The 15788-nt window shown below is 29.1% G+C and overlaps 1 protein-coding gene and 1 long non-coding RNA gene across 5 annotated transcripts in view; both read right to left on the bottom strand.

The window, feature by feature from the left end:
- The window catches only part of LOC143190554 (uncharacterized), an 87082-nt gene that overhangs the window by 22019 nt on the left and 49275 nt on the right, over positions 1-15788 (bottom strand). For all 4 annotated transcript variants that reach the window (XM_076394927.1, XM_076394925.1, XM_076394926.1 and 1 more), the window contains exons 3-4: positions 5518-5783; positions 724-965 (exon numbers count right to left, since the gene is read on the bottom strand). In XM_076394927.1, the coding sequence (XP_076251042.1) occupies positions 724-965; positions 5518-5783 (508 nt within the window). The remainder of the gene's footprint in view (positions 1-723; positions 966-5517; positions 5784-15788) is intronic.
- LOC143190564 (uncharacterized) lies at positions 10779-12615 on the bottom strand. The gene is made up of 2 exons (XR_013004275.1): positions 12213-12615; positions 10779-12156 (listed from the first exon to the last, which is right to left on the bottom strand). It is a non-coding gene; the product is annotated as an uncharacterized LOC143190564 (long non-coding RNA).

The following is a 15788-nucleotide window of genomic DNA, read 5'->3' as shown; positions in this document are numbered from 1 at the left end:
GTCAAGACATTTCACTGATTCTGCATGAAAAATGGGGCGTCCATCAAGGGATAAAATTAGGTTTTTATCATTTCACAGCAAGGTAAACTTAAAATTAAGCTGTATTTTCAAGTCTCTAGTCCATTTGTGGATCTTGGTGACTGTAACTTGTACTTTTTCTACAGCTCTATGCAGAAATGTTTTTAGCCATAACAAATGTAATGGCAAATATTCCAAGAAACCACCCTGGGGAACTCCAGCCGAAATAGTTTTAAATATTGAAAATATCCCTTCGTGTGAAACTCAGATTGATGCAGATACAAAACAGTTTTTTTTTTATTCACTGTACCTACTTGACTGTTGAGTGGTGATTTCTAAATTCACACTGGAAATCTGGTATTTTTATAAGTGGTTTAACAAGTTTTGATAGCTATAAATCAATGAAAGTAATATGTTACATCTAGCAGAAATTGCCCGTGTTTATCCCTTTCACCACAGTCTTGTAATAGTTTGATAGATTCTTTGATAAAAGGCATTTTTTCGCTTTCAAAAAATATATGATCTTATAAGGTAAATCTATAAGAGTACATTAATTTTTTTAACTAATATTTATTATTAATAATTATATTTAAGTCCTTATTTTTTATATGTCCTTATATTTTTTGCTCATATTCAATCTTTAAAATGTATTTGTGTACCATCTCAAAATTGTTAATATAGAATTTTTGAGGAAAAATAACTCACCTGATGTTTGGGATCCTTGGTATACTCCCCGAGAAATGGCCACATGATGTAGCACTGAAGCTCATGATCTACATCGTATCCTAGACCGTTTCGTAACATCTCCAGATGATCTCGAAGTTGATGCTGAGCTGATCTCTTGTTATTTTTGATTATCTTTGCGTCAGCCGTGATCTCGATATTTTCTTTGATTGTTGATCGGTCGTTAGTTGATTTGACTTCGATGAGCAATATGAAAAAGCATTCTGAAAAAAAGCGTATATTAGATAATTTTTATCAATTTAAACATATAATTTAAAGTGTTTTCAATATAATAATTATATATATATATATATATATATATATATATATATATATATAATTCAATATAATAATATTCTTTGATGTCATGTTCGTAAAAACCAAACAGCACCACCAAAAGAGACTAAGTACATGTAATATTGCGAGCAAGAATAATAAAGGTGTTTATTTTTAAACCCTATACTTTTCATAATTTTCATACATACAAGTTCAAATATGATGAGGTACACTACTTTTATATTAACACTGTTATACAATAATAATTATTCTTGGATAACACTGAACTTGAACAGTGAGTAAATCATTTGAGTATGTGCAATGAAGTAGAAAAAGCAGAAGAAAGAGCACAAATAAATTTTAATATCTTTAGGCTAACTAATTAGGGATTATTAGATTCTTCCAGATTTAATTTTGTTTGGAGATTTGTTGGTTAGTCAGTTATAGGTAACAAAATCATATAGGCGAGAGTCCCCAAAAACGTCATTTGCTGAGTTTTGTTGTAAATTCATCATTGGTTTCCTTCTTCAAGAAATATTATTTTACTTGATTAAGATTATTAACTAATATTCTCAGCTCTTAATCTCAGTTAAATTAACAATTGACGATATTAATGGATAATTTATTATAAAATATATCTCATACTTTCATCTTTTTTTCCGTTGCTTGTGTTGAAAAATATTAATTTTGTTGCTAAATATGTTGTTTCATAAATATGAGAAGGTTTTTTCTTATTTCTGTGTATAATTGTACGAAAATTCGTTGTTATGACGTTGTTTTTGTAGCATTTAAAGCAAATATTATTTGTTTAAATACAGAAACTATGAAACCATAATAATAGTGTTACCTTCCAGGATGTGAAGGTTCAAATATTTGCTCTAGCGCAGAAACTGTTTTTTTTTAAGCAGTAGTCCACATTAGAATCTTCAAAAAAATTGGAAGTAAAGAAGAAGTACAAATGTCATATATTTTCAAAGGAAGTACATTGAGAGATTAAAAAAGTGAATATTATAACACAGGTTCTCTGCGGATCACATCACCAAAAGAGACTAAGTACAGGTAATATTGCAAGCAAGAATTATTATTATATATATATATATATATATATATATATATATATATATATATATATATATATATATATATATATATATATATATATATATATATATATATATGTGGGAAGCTAGACTTTCTAATGTATTGCTAAAAGAATGTATATAATTAAATATAACAATCATTCTTATTCAGAAATTGTCAGCAAATGGCGATCTTTTTAGGTAAAGGCAATATAACAAGAGAAATAATAATTGGGTGTTTCTTGTTGGGATGGATGAAGAAATAAATAGGATTGGAAAGGGCAAAAATGGAAAAAATTTGCATGGGTACATATAATATAGGTAGTTTCCTATTAAGTTCCATTTTTAATTTATTGTTTTATTTTATAATATTTAAGGTAATAACAATATACAATTAGAAAATAATATATTAGTTGTGATATTAAATATTGTTTCTTGATTTAGTTTGAAAATCTTTTATACAAATGATAACTAGTATATAAATAAAATATTGTTTTGATTAAAATGTTATTTCCCTCTGTAATAAATAAACCCGCTTTGAGCGCCCTCAGGTGGCTAGTATGAACGAAACTCGGTTACAATATCACAGATCGCATTCTAAGTCTATTCTGTGATTAAATCATATAGTGACTTCACAGTAAAACTGTCAACTTAAATATGGTTGTTACGTATATTCCATTTTTGTAAAATAAATAATTGGCAGCATTATGTTTGACTAATTAAACAGATGTAATAGTTGGTATTTTAAGGCTATTGTCTTGAAAATTTTACATTCAGTTGGTTTCCAAAATGGTATAATAATAATAATCAATTTATTGTTTATTGATTTATTAGTTTGGTAATTCACGAAGAAAATTATTTTTCCATTTATTAATTATAAACACGTTCTTATAACTTCACCTCTTAATGAACATAAAACTTGTTGAAAAATCTACTCTTTATAAAATATAATTTAATCAATATTTTATTTAGAATATTGCATATTATAGGGGGCAAATATTCAAATTCATTTAATATTATATTCAATCATAATAAATTCAGTATTATCCCTTAGTTATTTTTATTGACAGTATAATTTATTTTGCGAAATTAACACAATTGTTTCATTTCCATTGTTCTCGCTAGTATGACAATCATCATGAATCAATTATGACATTTTTATTCTTTTACTTGGAAAACTGTGCTTTGTTTTTATATATTCGTCACCGGAAGGGTCCCTAACCACTTGGGACTTCATTTGATTTGTTATATATACTGTGTAGTGTTGGGAAAAATCGACTGAAATCGACTGTTTAGTAATTGACTACTTTTTACTACCGACTGTTTCAGTCGCTATTTTTGGTTCGACTGCTTTTACTAGTGACTGTTTTCAGTCGCTATTTTCGGTCCGACTGATTTTATTACTATTTACTATCGACTGTTTCAGTCGTTTGTTATTATTTTCGGTTCTATTAGTTCATTCGACTGATTTTTTACGTTCTGGCCTTGGCGCCCTAGTCGTGACCTTGAAAGTAATATCCCAAATTTATGCTTATATAGATTTATATGTAATATATGTGGTTTTATGTTTTTTTGTAGTTTGCTTGTAAATTAATATAGCAGCATTTTGGAACGCTAGTTTTCGAGGGCAAAAAAATAAAATTGTAAATGATAAATAGTAAGATACTTTTGACTGGCATAATAGGTAATAGTTTGGGCTGGTATAGTAGGTAATACTTTTTTGATAAACTTTCAAGATTTTTGTCCAGCCTTTGGTTTGTCAAAATTTTTTCCTAAAATCTTAAAAACTAAAACTAGGTTTCAGAAATTGCATCGATTCCAAAAGATTTGAAGTATTTTTGCAGTAGCAGTTCTTAAATTTCTTTTAAAAATATTAGCGGTAAAGAGGTGAATAAAGTATATTAAATATTTGTAATAAATACATATTCTGAATTATAGGAAAACTCTACTTTACTTTTATATATATATATATATATATATATATATATATATATATATATATATATATATATATATATATATATGTATATATAAAACTGGAGTTAAAATATAGGAAGATGTATCGATTATATGGAAGAAAATCACAATTATCAGTACATAATAAATTGTTATTATATATGGAAATATTAAAACCTATACGGACATATGTAATATAATTATGGGGATGTTCCGCGAAATCTAATATAAGTACAAGTTACAACCAGAACAAAGTTATGAAAAGTATTGTTGGTGCACCGAGATGATACAGGACTGATTACTTACATCGAAACCTGACTGTCACCCAGAAAATCAAAATAATTGCAACGATGTACGAGTACAGACTCCATTCTCACGTCAATATCGAAGTAATACAACTATTGGATAACACTAAAACATATTACAGACTCAAAAGAATCAAACTATTTGATCTTGTGTAGTGTAGTGTAGTTAGGTGCATTTAATAGAAAAATAGTAGTGTTAATACATAAAAATTATTACACCAGACACTAAGATAGGGCCGATGGGTCCTCCTAGATATATAGCTAGATTTAAATTAATGTAAAGATAAATTATAGGTTATTTGGTAACGAATAGTAATAATGTAATAAATAAATAAATTTATTAATTGGTTTATTAATACATTGAAAAGGCTTTCATGGAGAAAAATTGGTAAAACATATATTAATGAAAACATTTTTGATGATCTAAAATTTTTACATCTCGATACCGTGTCGATTAATTTTTTCACAGTTCTTTAGCATTTCGAAAGCGTGTGTCAGTCGAGCCATGCTACATCATTCTGAATAAATTTTAATCAGAAGGCTCCATGTCTGGTAAATACACAGTAATAAATACACAAGTTCCTACTCGAACTGCAACAATATACATTTCATAATTGTGAATGTTGTAATATAATTATTTTGATTAAGGATTATTTTGCGCCTGTTACTCGCTATTATTGGTCTTTCTTGCAGCAATATGTCATTCAATTTGTCCAACTAACGTCGGTAGCTGTAGACCGATGTGTCAGTCAGTTCTAGCAACTCATAATGAACTACAACTTTCTGATCCTACCATATGCACAGCAAGATCTTATGGCCACAGATGTTTCGCTTCAAGTGTCGATATGGATGGTTATCGTAGTTGATCTACTTTTCATCACCAACAACATGCTGAAAACTCTTCAAAAAACTCTTATTTTGTCTAGCGAGCAACATTCGAATGTTGAAGAGGTTAGAAATTACACATTTCTAAATTAAACGAGTGTATGAATTAAATTAATACCAAATGGAAAGTTCTTATTTCATGTAGAAAAATATAACACTTAACTTAACGCATTTTCAGCAATAGATGTCAAAAATTAATTTTAATAATAATTTAAATGCAGAATAAATGGAAGTACCTAATAATTCATTAATTATTAGAGAATAATATGCCTTACCTTCATATTTAATGAAAACAACAAAATCATGTTCACGTATCATCAGTTTTCCCAAACGCTGGTTCCTGTTGGAGTAGCCCGCATACGAAGCGCTATGAAAAAATATGACCCATAGATTCGGTATGTTCAAACTACTCAGGCTCTTAAGTCGCTGGAATACCAATTGCTCGGCGTGGCAAGCCTGCTTCTCTCCAGCTTTGGTGAAGTCTCTTGGGATGCTGTAAACTGTCGTTCGACTAGACTTGGGAAATTCAGATTCGAGATACCTGAAAATCAATAATTTTTGTTCACTATTGCTGAATTGATTATGCACTTGAAAAAGAAATAAGTGAGAAATTTTTAGACACGTACAAAATATTCATTAAATATATTTTAAGATTTGGCAAATACTGTTTGTAATTTTTGCCACAAAGATGATGAAGTTAAAATGAAATAAAAGAATAAAAAAATAATTGAGTGTATAAGAGTGTAAAAGAACAAACATTGTTTGCAGTTTGGAAAATTACATGGTACATTTTGGTATTACGAATAATTAATTTGCTTGTTAAAATGTTTAATATCATAATGTTTGAATATTAAAAATATTTCTATCTTTCTTTAAAATAGCAATTATACGAGAATTGCATTATAATTGGGATGCTGACTAATTTTGAAAAACCATTCTATAAAATTCTAGGGTATTTATTATTTCTTAAAAACGATTTGTCTAGGTCTAGGTGTCTGAGGTTTTAACGATATACGTATAAACACAATAAATATAACAGGTCAATTGAAAAGCCCCCGGCCTGACACATAGATAACGCTACTAGAATTAAATCCATATGTTTTTTAGTTAGCCCTAACTCTCAAAAGATACGTGTATAAATTTTATAGCTGTATAGGATCATTACTTTGTGAATTATAGCATTTTGATTGAAGCAACTTTTGTTATTGTGAAAAAAATTGATAAAAAGGAATTTCGCGTGTTGATAAAATATTGCTTTTTGCAGGAAAAAATACAGTTGAAGCAAAAACTTGGCTTGATGCCGAGTTTCCTGACACTGCCCCAGGAAAATCAACCATCAAGGATTGGTATGCTAAGTTCAGACGTGGTGAAATGAGCACCGAGGACGGTCAACGAAGTGGACGCCCAGAAGAGGTTCTTACCGACGAAAACATTTAAAAAATCCACAAAATGATTTTGAATGACCGTAAATTTAAATTGAATGAAATAGCAGAAATTCCCTCCGAAGTCCAATCGACAGTCATCGGAGTGGACTGCACACGATGAACCCCCTCCAAAGCGTGGGAAAACGCAACAGTCGGCTGGCAAGGTTATGGCGTCTGTATTTTGGGATATGCATGGAATAATTTTCATTGACTACCTTGAAATAGGAAGTACCATCAACAGCTACTATTACATAGCGTTATTGGACCGACGTTGAAGGATGAAATCGCCGATAAACCGCCGCATTTGAATAAAAAGAAAGTGTTGCTTCACCAATAAAATGCCCCGTGTTACAGGTTCTTCAAGGGCTTCGAATTGCTTCCTCAGTAAGTAAACGTATTCTTCAGATCTGATTTCCAGCGACTATTTCCTATTCTCAGATCTCAAAAGAATGCTGGCTGGGAAAAAATTTCCTCGAATGAAGAGGTGATCACCGAAACTGAGGTCTATTTTGAAGCAGAGGACAAATCGTGCTACAAAAATGGTATCGAATAGGGTTGCTATAATCAGTGTATCACCCTTCAAGGGAATTATGTTGAATAAAGAAAACTAATTTTAAAAACTAAGGCCGGGGAATTCAATTTACCTGTCATATCTATATTTTATCTGAATTTTTCGAATATCCAAAAGGGATCAGATATAACGATATTTTTTCAACAAATTGATATATTTTCCAGATTGTGGACCTTTTTTGATTGTCGGGGTAGAAAATATATAATATATTTCTGAAAAATTATGATATATCGATGTTTTTTCCGATCTTCCATACTCATGTATATTACACTCGTCACTGAATACTGACGTAATTTGTCTTGATTGGTGATTAACATATCACGGATTGCTGTATTTTTCCAGTTATATTTTATCAAAAAATTATCAATCTCGACCAAAATATTGAAATAAATATATAAATCTATTAATCCTATTTCATTAGTTAAAAAAAATACAATACTTTGATTTTATGATATACAATACTATGATTTTATTTTATTATTTGAATATGTAAAAAATATGTTCCATATGATTCATAGAACAGTATCTAATCAAAAACAGCGAGTAATTGAAGAATTATGTACATAATATTTTCTAATAGTACGATGATGGGACATTTAAATATATAAATATATAAAAATACATAATTGTTATTTGAAATTGTACATTTTATTTTGTATTTGAAGTAAAAATAATTAAAATGCTGTATTTTGTATTTTGTATTTTATATTTCAAATATTCGACCTAAAAATATTTTGTATTTCTTATTTTACATGTAAGATAGATATTACATTTTTCCCAGCTTTGCTTAATGACTAATTAAAACATTAGGAATTGTGATGATGCGAATTGTAATTATGTTTTTAAATCAATTTAATAGATATAAAATATAACAGTGTAATAAAATGAATTTTTTATAATTAAATAATATAAAAAACTTTAGTAGTTGCTTGTACAATAGTGTTGATTGGCAGCTGGGTTCGCTGATCGCCAACAAGTACTTTTTTATTATGTTATGCTATATAAGCTCTTTGTGTGTTTTGCACCTTCGCTCTTTCCATTTTGGCTTAGAAACCGTACTATATATTTAGCTTTAAGTATTTAAACTCAAACTGTCAGGGCATATAACATAGAAATAATGTATTTCATGGGATTGGTAAGACCTGAATTGTCATATGTGTTAAACTTTAGACTATACCCTTAAATTCATAGCTTTAAAAAATACTAAAGAAGGCAAAATACGAAAAACGGAAATTGCTTTCTCAAATTATGTCTATGAATTTTCTAAAAAATTATTGCATTGTTGCTGTTTAACCGACTAACCTACAATTTATCTACACAAGATCAAATGGTTTAATACTTTTTAATACTTTAGGTTTAACACATGAGAGTGAGTCTTACCTCATGTATCTTTACGATTATCTTGATTTCCTGAGTGAGATTAATACACCCGGCGTCTGAAGATCGTGTAATAATTTCTATAGTGTCTGGGTGTACTTATTATGCTTCTTAGGACTGTTCTGAAACATCGTCATAAATGAATTCCTTAAGTCCATATAGGTTTTATTATTTGCTGGTATAGTCGTAATTTATTATGTTACTGATAATTGTGACTTCCTATTAAGCAATACATTTTTCTATATTTCAACTCCAGTTCATTCCTTTCCTTTTTAACATGTCCCTTACAGCAAAGTTTTATCATGTCCCTATAGCAAAATTGTCCAAAATAATTCCGAGATAGTTATCGTTGTTATCTGAGATAAGAGAACTGCACATAAACGGATTTACATTGGCTAAATTTTATTTTTCGGGTTTAGGACCAATTTTACTATGGATAAATGAATATATTTATTTTTTTAAATTTATTTTACATTGGATGTGCTTTTTACAATATTAATTTATATTAAGTATTTTTAACAAAAAAATTGAACCAACTTCAAAAAATAAAAAGAAATTCACAAAAAATTAAAATATTATCACTCTTTTAAATTTTTAACACAAAAAAAGCATTTTAAAATAAAGTATGTACATAGTAATCGTTATAATAACTAAATGAAAATAAACAAGAACCTTATCTAACCTATCTACTACAATATTCTACTATGTACACAATTTAGTCTAATACCTACCTAAACCAATTTATCTATTTACAATATTATTTTAACTACAACCTACTGACTACTTTGAAGTCGGTGCCGAACCCAAACAGTTGTATTACTTTTGATTTGTTTTGTTGGTAATTTAATGTTTTGTATATGTCACAAAATTATGTTATTATTTTTGTATACGAGGTCTTGTATAAAAAAGTTATTGCCTAAAAAGCAAACTGAGCACTTTTTGCACTGAACGACTTTCGATTTTCTTTCGCATCTGCTTAGCATTAACATTATACACAGATATCTGATTATTTTAGATAAAAAATATGTGAAAACTTTGTACGTGTCTTTGAAATTTGAGCGTTTCCCTTGATTTCCCCCCTTCCCCCCATCAGATCCTGATTTGGTTTCAATGTGACCTCCCCCCTCGGAAGTACACTCTTTAGAATAAAAAAGAATATTAAAAATCGGCTCACAATTGACGGAAAAATAGGCGAACATACATAAAAAAAATATATTCAGCCGAACATAGAATCTCTTCCTTTTTCGAAGTCGGTTAAAAATTAATTTATTACTATTATTTTGTTGTTCTTACTCCAATATACAAGCAAGATGAGTGTGGGATAAATACATCAATATGTATTTCCCAAATTAAATTAAATCTAACTACTTAAGCTAAAGTTAAGCTTAATCACTTTTACATTAATAAGTTCATGTTATTTGGCTTCAAATATCTGATAACCTATGTGTTGTCGAATAGCTGTACGTTGCTGTGAATTATTAACCTTATTTCATGTTTTAGTGCGAAATCTTGGATAACTTTGTAAATGCTTTTGATTTCGAGGTTATGGTGTAGTTCTTCGTAGGTTACATATTGAGAGAAGTATTGGTAATTAATCGAATTTCAATATCTTTTAAAAAACTTAATTTACAAAAATTATATCGATATTTTTAAGAAAAAATAAAAAATAGTGAAATATTAGCTTAAAAAAATATATATTTTTTCTAAACCTCTTAAAAAGTAGTAATATTTTTGATAGACCTTTAAAATTAAGTGCGAAAAATTCGTCAAACATTTGAAATTAAGTACAAATGTTAAAGATTTATTAAAAATTGTATTTAATTTATTCTGAAAAAATATCAGCTAAAAAATATCGATATATCGGCCAAAAATTTTCTGAAAAAAATATCGATATATCGATAATTTTTCTGCATCCCTAGTCTCCAAATAGGCTTTATAATAGACTGATAAACCAGGGGTGTGCAACTACAATGCTAAGTGGTGGGGCAAAATCTTGTTTAGTCCAATCATTGGTGGCGCTGACAACGTGAATTTGATTGGTTAGTTTAAAAATATTATATAGAATCCTGTAAGGAAAATAATTTGCTTTGATTGGTCAGCCATTTCACGTGACTATTTTATGACGTCACATTTGCTGGCCAATAATATTTGAATGAAAATCGAATTTAATTTAAAAAACTAATTTATTAAAATAAAATCCTATACAAATATACATAAATGTAAATAATATAAATAATAATAAAAAACAACAGAAATATACATAATTGCAAAAAGCAAAAATAAATAAACTACAAAAATGTAAATAAAAAAAATTAAAAGCCCCATACTCCAGACAAAATAATTAAAATACTCTTCTATAACGCCTGCTCCCTTTTTCGTTTTTGTTTATTGCCATCAATTTTATAGGATCTATTAGAGTTCTATCTTGTATTTGTGCTATACTGAAGGTAAACTTTAAGTCCTTCCCTGTTAATATTGAATTAACTTGTTTAACCCAAAAATACAATGAACATTTGACAATAAGATTTAAAATGTGGTCTTCAAAATCGCTATGGACTGGGCAGTTGAAACGTTTAAAATTTATGTGTTTTTTTAAGACATCTCTCAGAATAACAGATATGCTATTTTTATGACAAAATCTAGGTATTAAATAAAAGAGATAGCTTAAAGATCTACAAACAGTATAGTAAAACAGTCTTGATGGAGTTGTTAATTTGGGTCTACGCGGCTGCATCGCTTCTATAAAATCAGTATCGAGTTTTTGATCTGTGGAACTACTTAATGTAGAATGTAGACAGATATTGCACGTTGTCTTTTTTCTCAGAAGTTTTATCAAATAGCCTGAAATATAGACTAACATGCAACGTTCCACTCTTGTTTTCCTCAGAGCAAAGTTCTCTGGAACTGAAAATATAGACTCAACTGGTGATTCTACAACCTCTGGTGATGCTACATCTCCAGTTAAAAAATAATGTAAGTTATCTAAAGCGCCAACATGTTCATCTTCTTCACAATTTGCTCCGGGCGAATGATGTGAAAAAAATGAAATGATGAGCCCTTTTAGAAATTTCTCGAACATACTAGGGGAAGGATGCTGTTTCTACCTCTATGACCTCTAATAGATCCAACAAAAATCTTTAAGCAATCTTTGTTAAGATTTGTTAAACAAATGTAGTTATTTGTAAATTTAGACAAAATAGATATCTTTAAGTTAATAAATCCCCTAAAAGTAGCAATTAAATTTTTAATTGATGGCACCATAACAAATATTTTCTTAACAAGGCAATCAAATTTAAATATATAATTCCTCTACTATAAAATGATTGAACACTGATTGTTCTAAAAAGTTAAAGTATTGCAAATATTTTAGGGATATTTTACAATTAAAAGTAGTATTTATTACTACTAATTATCCAGTTATATTAATTATTACCTTCTTGTAAGACTTCTTTATGTAGAGACATCACATTGACAACATACGCACAACTTGGTAGATTAATTGAATTTTATTACTACTAACATCTTCATAAGTTTTTGAGTTTCTGTAAACAAACAATATATAAACAGACATGTAGTAGATAGATAATTTTATATGTACCTGATAAAACCAATGATGGATATGCATTTACCCAAATACCTGTTCGTGAAGGAAGGATAATTCTAAATTTTTCACTAATATGTCCATAACAAACACCATGACGTTGATATATTTGCATTGTGGTTTATCCAGGTAACTTACTATTATTTACTTGATCAACCCATTTTTGGAAAGTATCGAGATCATTCTTTGGGAAACGATGTCTAATTTCCGTAGTAGAATTTTACCCCGGTACACTACATCTTTTACTACACTGACGTATTGTCATCAATTTTTATATTATTACCCCATAATAATTAATGTAAAACAGAAAATATGCACAACGTAAAACGAAAATTTCGTGATCTAAACAAAAACCATAACCTACAAACAACAAACATAAAAATGGACGCCTATAGAAAATGCTGATTTCACACAATTTGATCGACCAATCACATTTCATGTTAGTGGCGGCACCTGCAATTTAAACTGCCAATCATAATTTGCGATCGCAGCGCTACAGTTGATTGAACTAAACAAAACATTTCCCCAAGGTCGCCTATACCGTGAAATTTCTATTTTTTCTATGTGATAAACCTCTCTCTATGACTAAGTTGGTAGTGTATTAAGTCTAACCAGTACGTTTCTTTGATTTTGGGTTTGATCTACTCTGCTGTTTGTCTAAAGTAGTATTTCTAATTTAATCTACAATCAAGAGGGATGCTGAGGTATTTCACTGATTCTGCTTGAAGATTCGGGATCTGGAGGTATATGACATATACGACAGTATTTGCTGAAGAATTATAAAATTAATTTTATGATTAACATAATTTAACATATTTTTAAAATTATAATATTGATTTAAATAAGTCTATTCAAATAAATCGAATACTGTCTCTCTGAAATTCAACTGAACAGGAGAACATTAAATGACAATCTAGTATGCGCGTCTCGATCTTCGTCGCAAAAAAATGTCGTTACAGCCCTGCCTACCCGCATGAGATAATTTTACACCATTTTTCATTTAATTGCACGGTTGGAAACTGCATATTTATGCAAGAACTTGGTCGTGTCGTCGTCTTATTTTAAACATCGAGTTATTGGCCGTCTATTTTCAACATTTCTGATTTAATTCGAAAGAAAAATTTATCGGGCTGCAATTTCAGGATCTGCTTTTCCCCATCCTTCTCTGTCTCGTTCCCGAGTCGGGTTCTTCATTTTGTTATCGGGTCTGTCGTGTGGAAAACGGTGCTTTTTCGTTTTTGCTTATATCTACTTGTCGGTGAATGAAAAACTATAATGATAAGTTGTTATTTTACTGCATAACATTAGAAAAAATAGAAGTTATCCAAGATTTCGCCTTGAGACATGAAAGAAGATTACTAAATCATACTAACGTGGAAGCAATACAACTGCTGGACAGCGCGGGATGTTAGGAGATTGAAGCGAACAAAACCATACGAACTTATATAAAGTGTATACATTTAGTGTAAACTATAGCTATAAGTTAATAATTGATAAATAATTATAATTTTATAATTGAGGAATACATATTGATGTATTTTCTCGCACTCGTCTGGCTTGTTAATTAATCCAAGTACATATTAAAAGTAGTAATAAATTAATTGTAAGTTAAGATTGTACTAAGCGTATCTAATAAAGATGTTATAGAAATATAAATATATATTAATAAAAATATATTCGCCGGTGATCGTTTTACCTTTTTGAAGATAATAGATATAACGGGGAATACAATTATGCGGGATATACAAAAAATAGTGGCAAAGCTATCCTCGTACTATTGTCTAAGGAATTTGACATAGTTACTCCTTCTTTGAGTGGGTGTCTATCACTGGGAATTGATTTTAATTAATCTAAAACGGGTTTTGCAAATATATAGCAAATAACTGTGTTGAAATAATTACTGAATATTGCAATTTAACAAAAGAGGGCTTCTGCATACTTTACCATTTTTGCATACTATAACCTAGAAGGACTGGTTTCAAGTGAAACGAAAAATTATAGGTATTTTCGGATCACTTGTAATTTGTAAATTTAAATATAAATAAAATAGTAAAAATAAATTACGTTGTTATGACTTGAAATGTATTATTTATTACGTAATATTCTAAGCGTTATTAAAATAAAAATAACTTGAAAAAATATTTATTAATATATTAAAATTAGATTTTAATAAATTAATTTATTTTGAATTCTATAATTTTACTTTTTTATTTCTGAATATGGTAATATGTAGCACGAGGTCATCCAAATTGTGTGGCTTTGTAATGATGAGTGTTTAAGTGAATGCTAGTGTTCGAATTCGTTTGTTCGTTTTCGATCCCGAAATTTCTTTATTAAAGATGAATTTCAACCTGATAACCTATTGAGGAGGTTGATAAAAATAAAACATATCGAGATAAATCGATATTTCGATATCGACAATCGATATTTTATCTTGCAAACATCAACTATAAAACAGCCTTGAACCACGAACTTTGAATCTTTGAACTATTTACTTATTTGCTTAGATGTTTTCTTATGTTGCTGTAATTACAATCCTTCTAAGTATGGTTTACAGAATATTTCAAACAGTTTCGATGTATGTCCATTTTATTTAAGTACTCAAGGAATTTCAAATACTAATATACAGCTTCAGAATTTCAAGGCTATAAAATAAAAATAATATCATGTTTCCAATGATAGAAAAATATTAATTCGCCTTTGAACTCATCACAAAAAGCTTTCTGTTACTTTTATAATTGATGTTCCCATAAACCCACTAGTTCCACTAGTTCAAGTTTGGTCGTTTTAATCAGTACTGATTAATTTGATATGAATGACGAAAAAAGATGACGCTCAGTTGGTTTGGTCGCAATATATAGAAACCCAGCAATTACTGACTACTGACTGATTAAATAAGACTGTAAGTCTTATTTAAAGTCATAAGTCATAAAACTGCACAGTCTTATTTAAATTACCGGGTTTCTATATATTGCGACCAAAACAACTGGACGTCATCTTTTTTCATCATTCATTAATATTACATTGCCTAGCATTAGATGCCTACGTACTTTCGTACTTATTGGAAATTACCTTATGTTTTTATCAGTGTTTATGTTTTTGTCGGCGACATTTAAATGCAAATATATATTAAGACAATGTCACTTTTATGAATGAAAATATATGATCAATGGTATAAATTATCAAGTAGCCATAACATTAAAAAGTATGATCAAAACATAGTAATACTTCTAAATATAGACACAGATAAATAGAGATTTAACTTTATAGGAAATTTTGGGGAAATGTTTCGCGACGTTCAACATCAAGTAGCGACTACTTTTAACGTTAATCGCTATGCTAAGAGTCGCGACGGGATCTGATTGGCTCACTTCGTTACTATGGTACGTTTGTTGTTAATTTATTTTGACCACCATTTTCAGTACGCCTGACGTAAGGGATAGTGTATTTAGAGATTAAATTATTGTTTCATTAGTATATATAAGTCGGTAGTACAATAAGTAATGTGAATTCTCGATCTAGGATCGTTTTTGTTCGAAGAATTCATTAAAAAATGATTGATAATGTTAAAAA

The sequence above is a fragment of the Rhynchophorus ferrugineus genome, unplaced genomic scaffold, assembly GCF_030347505.1.
Source record: "Rhynchophorus ferrugineus isolate W39M unplaced genomic scaffold, kcgeb_rfMv2 rfM2, whole genome shotgun sequence".
Classification (NCBI taxonomy): domain Eukaryota; kingdom Metazoa; phylum Arthropoda; class Insecta; order Coleoptera; family Curculionidae; genus Rhynchophorus; species Rhynchophorus ferrugineus.
This window is presented reverse-complemented; position numbering and strand designations above follow the sequence as displayed.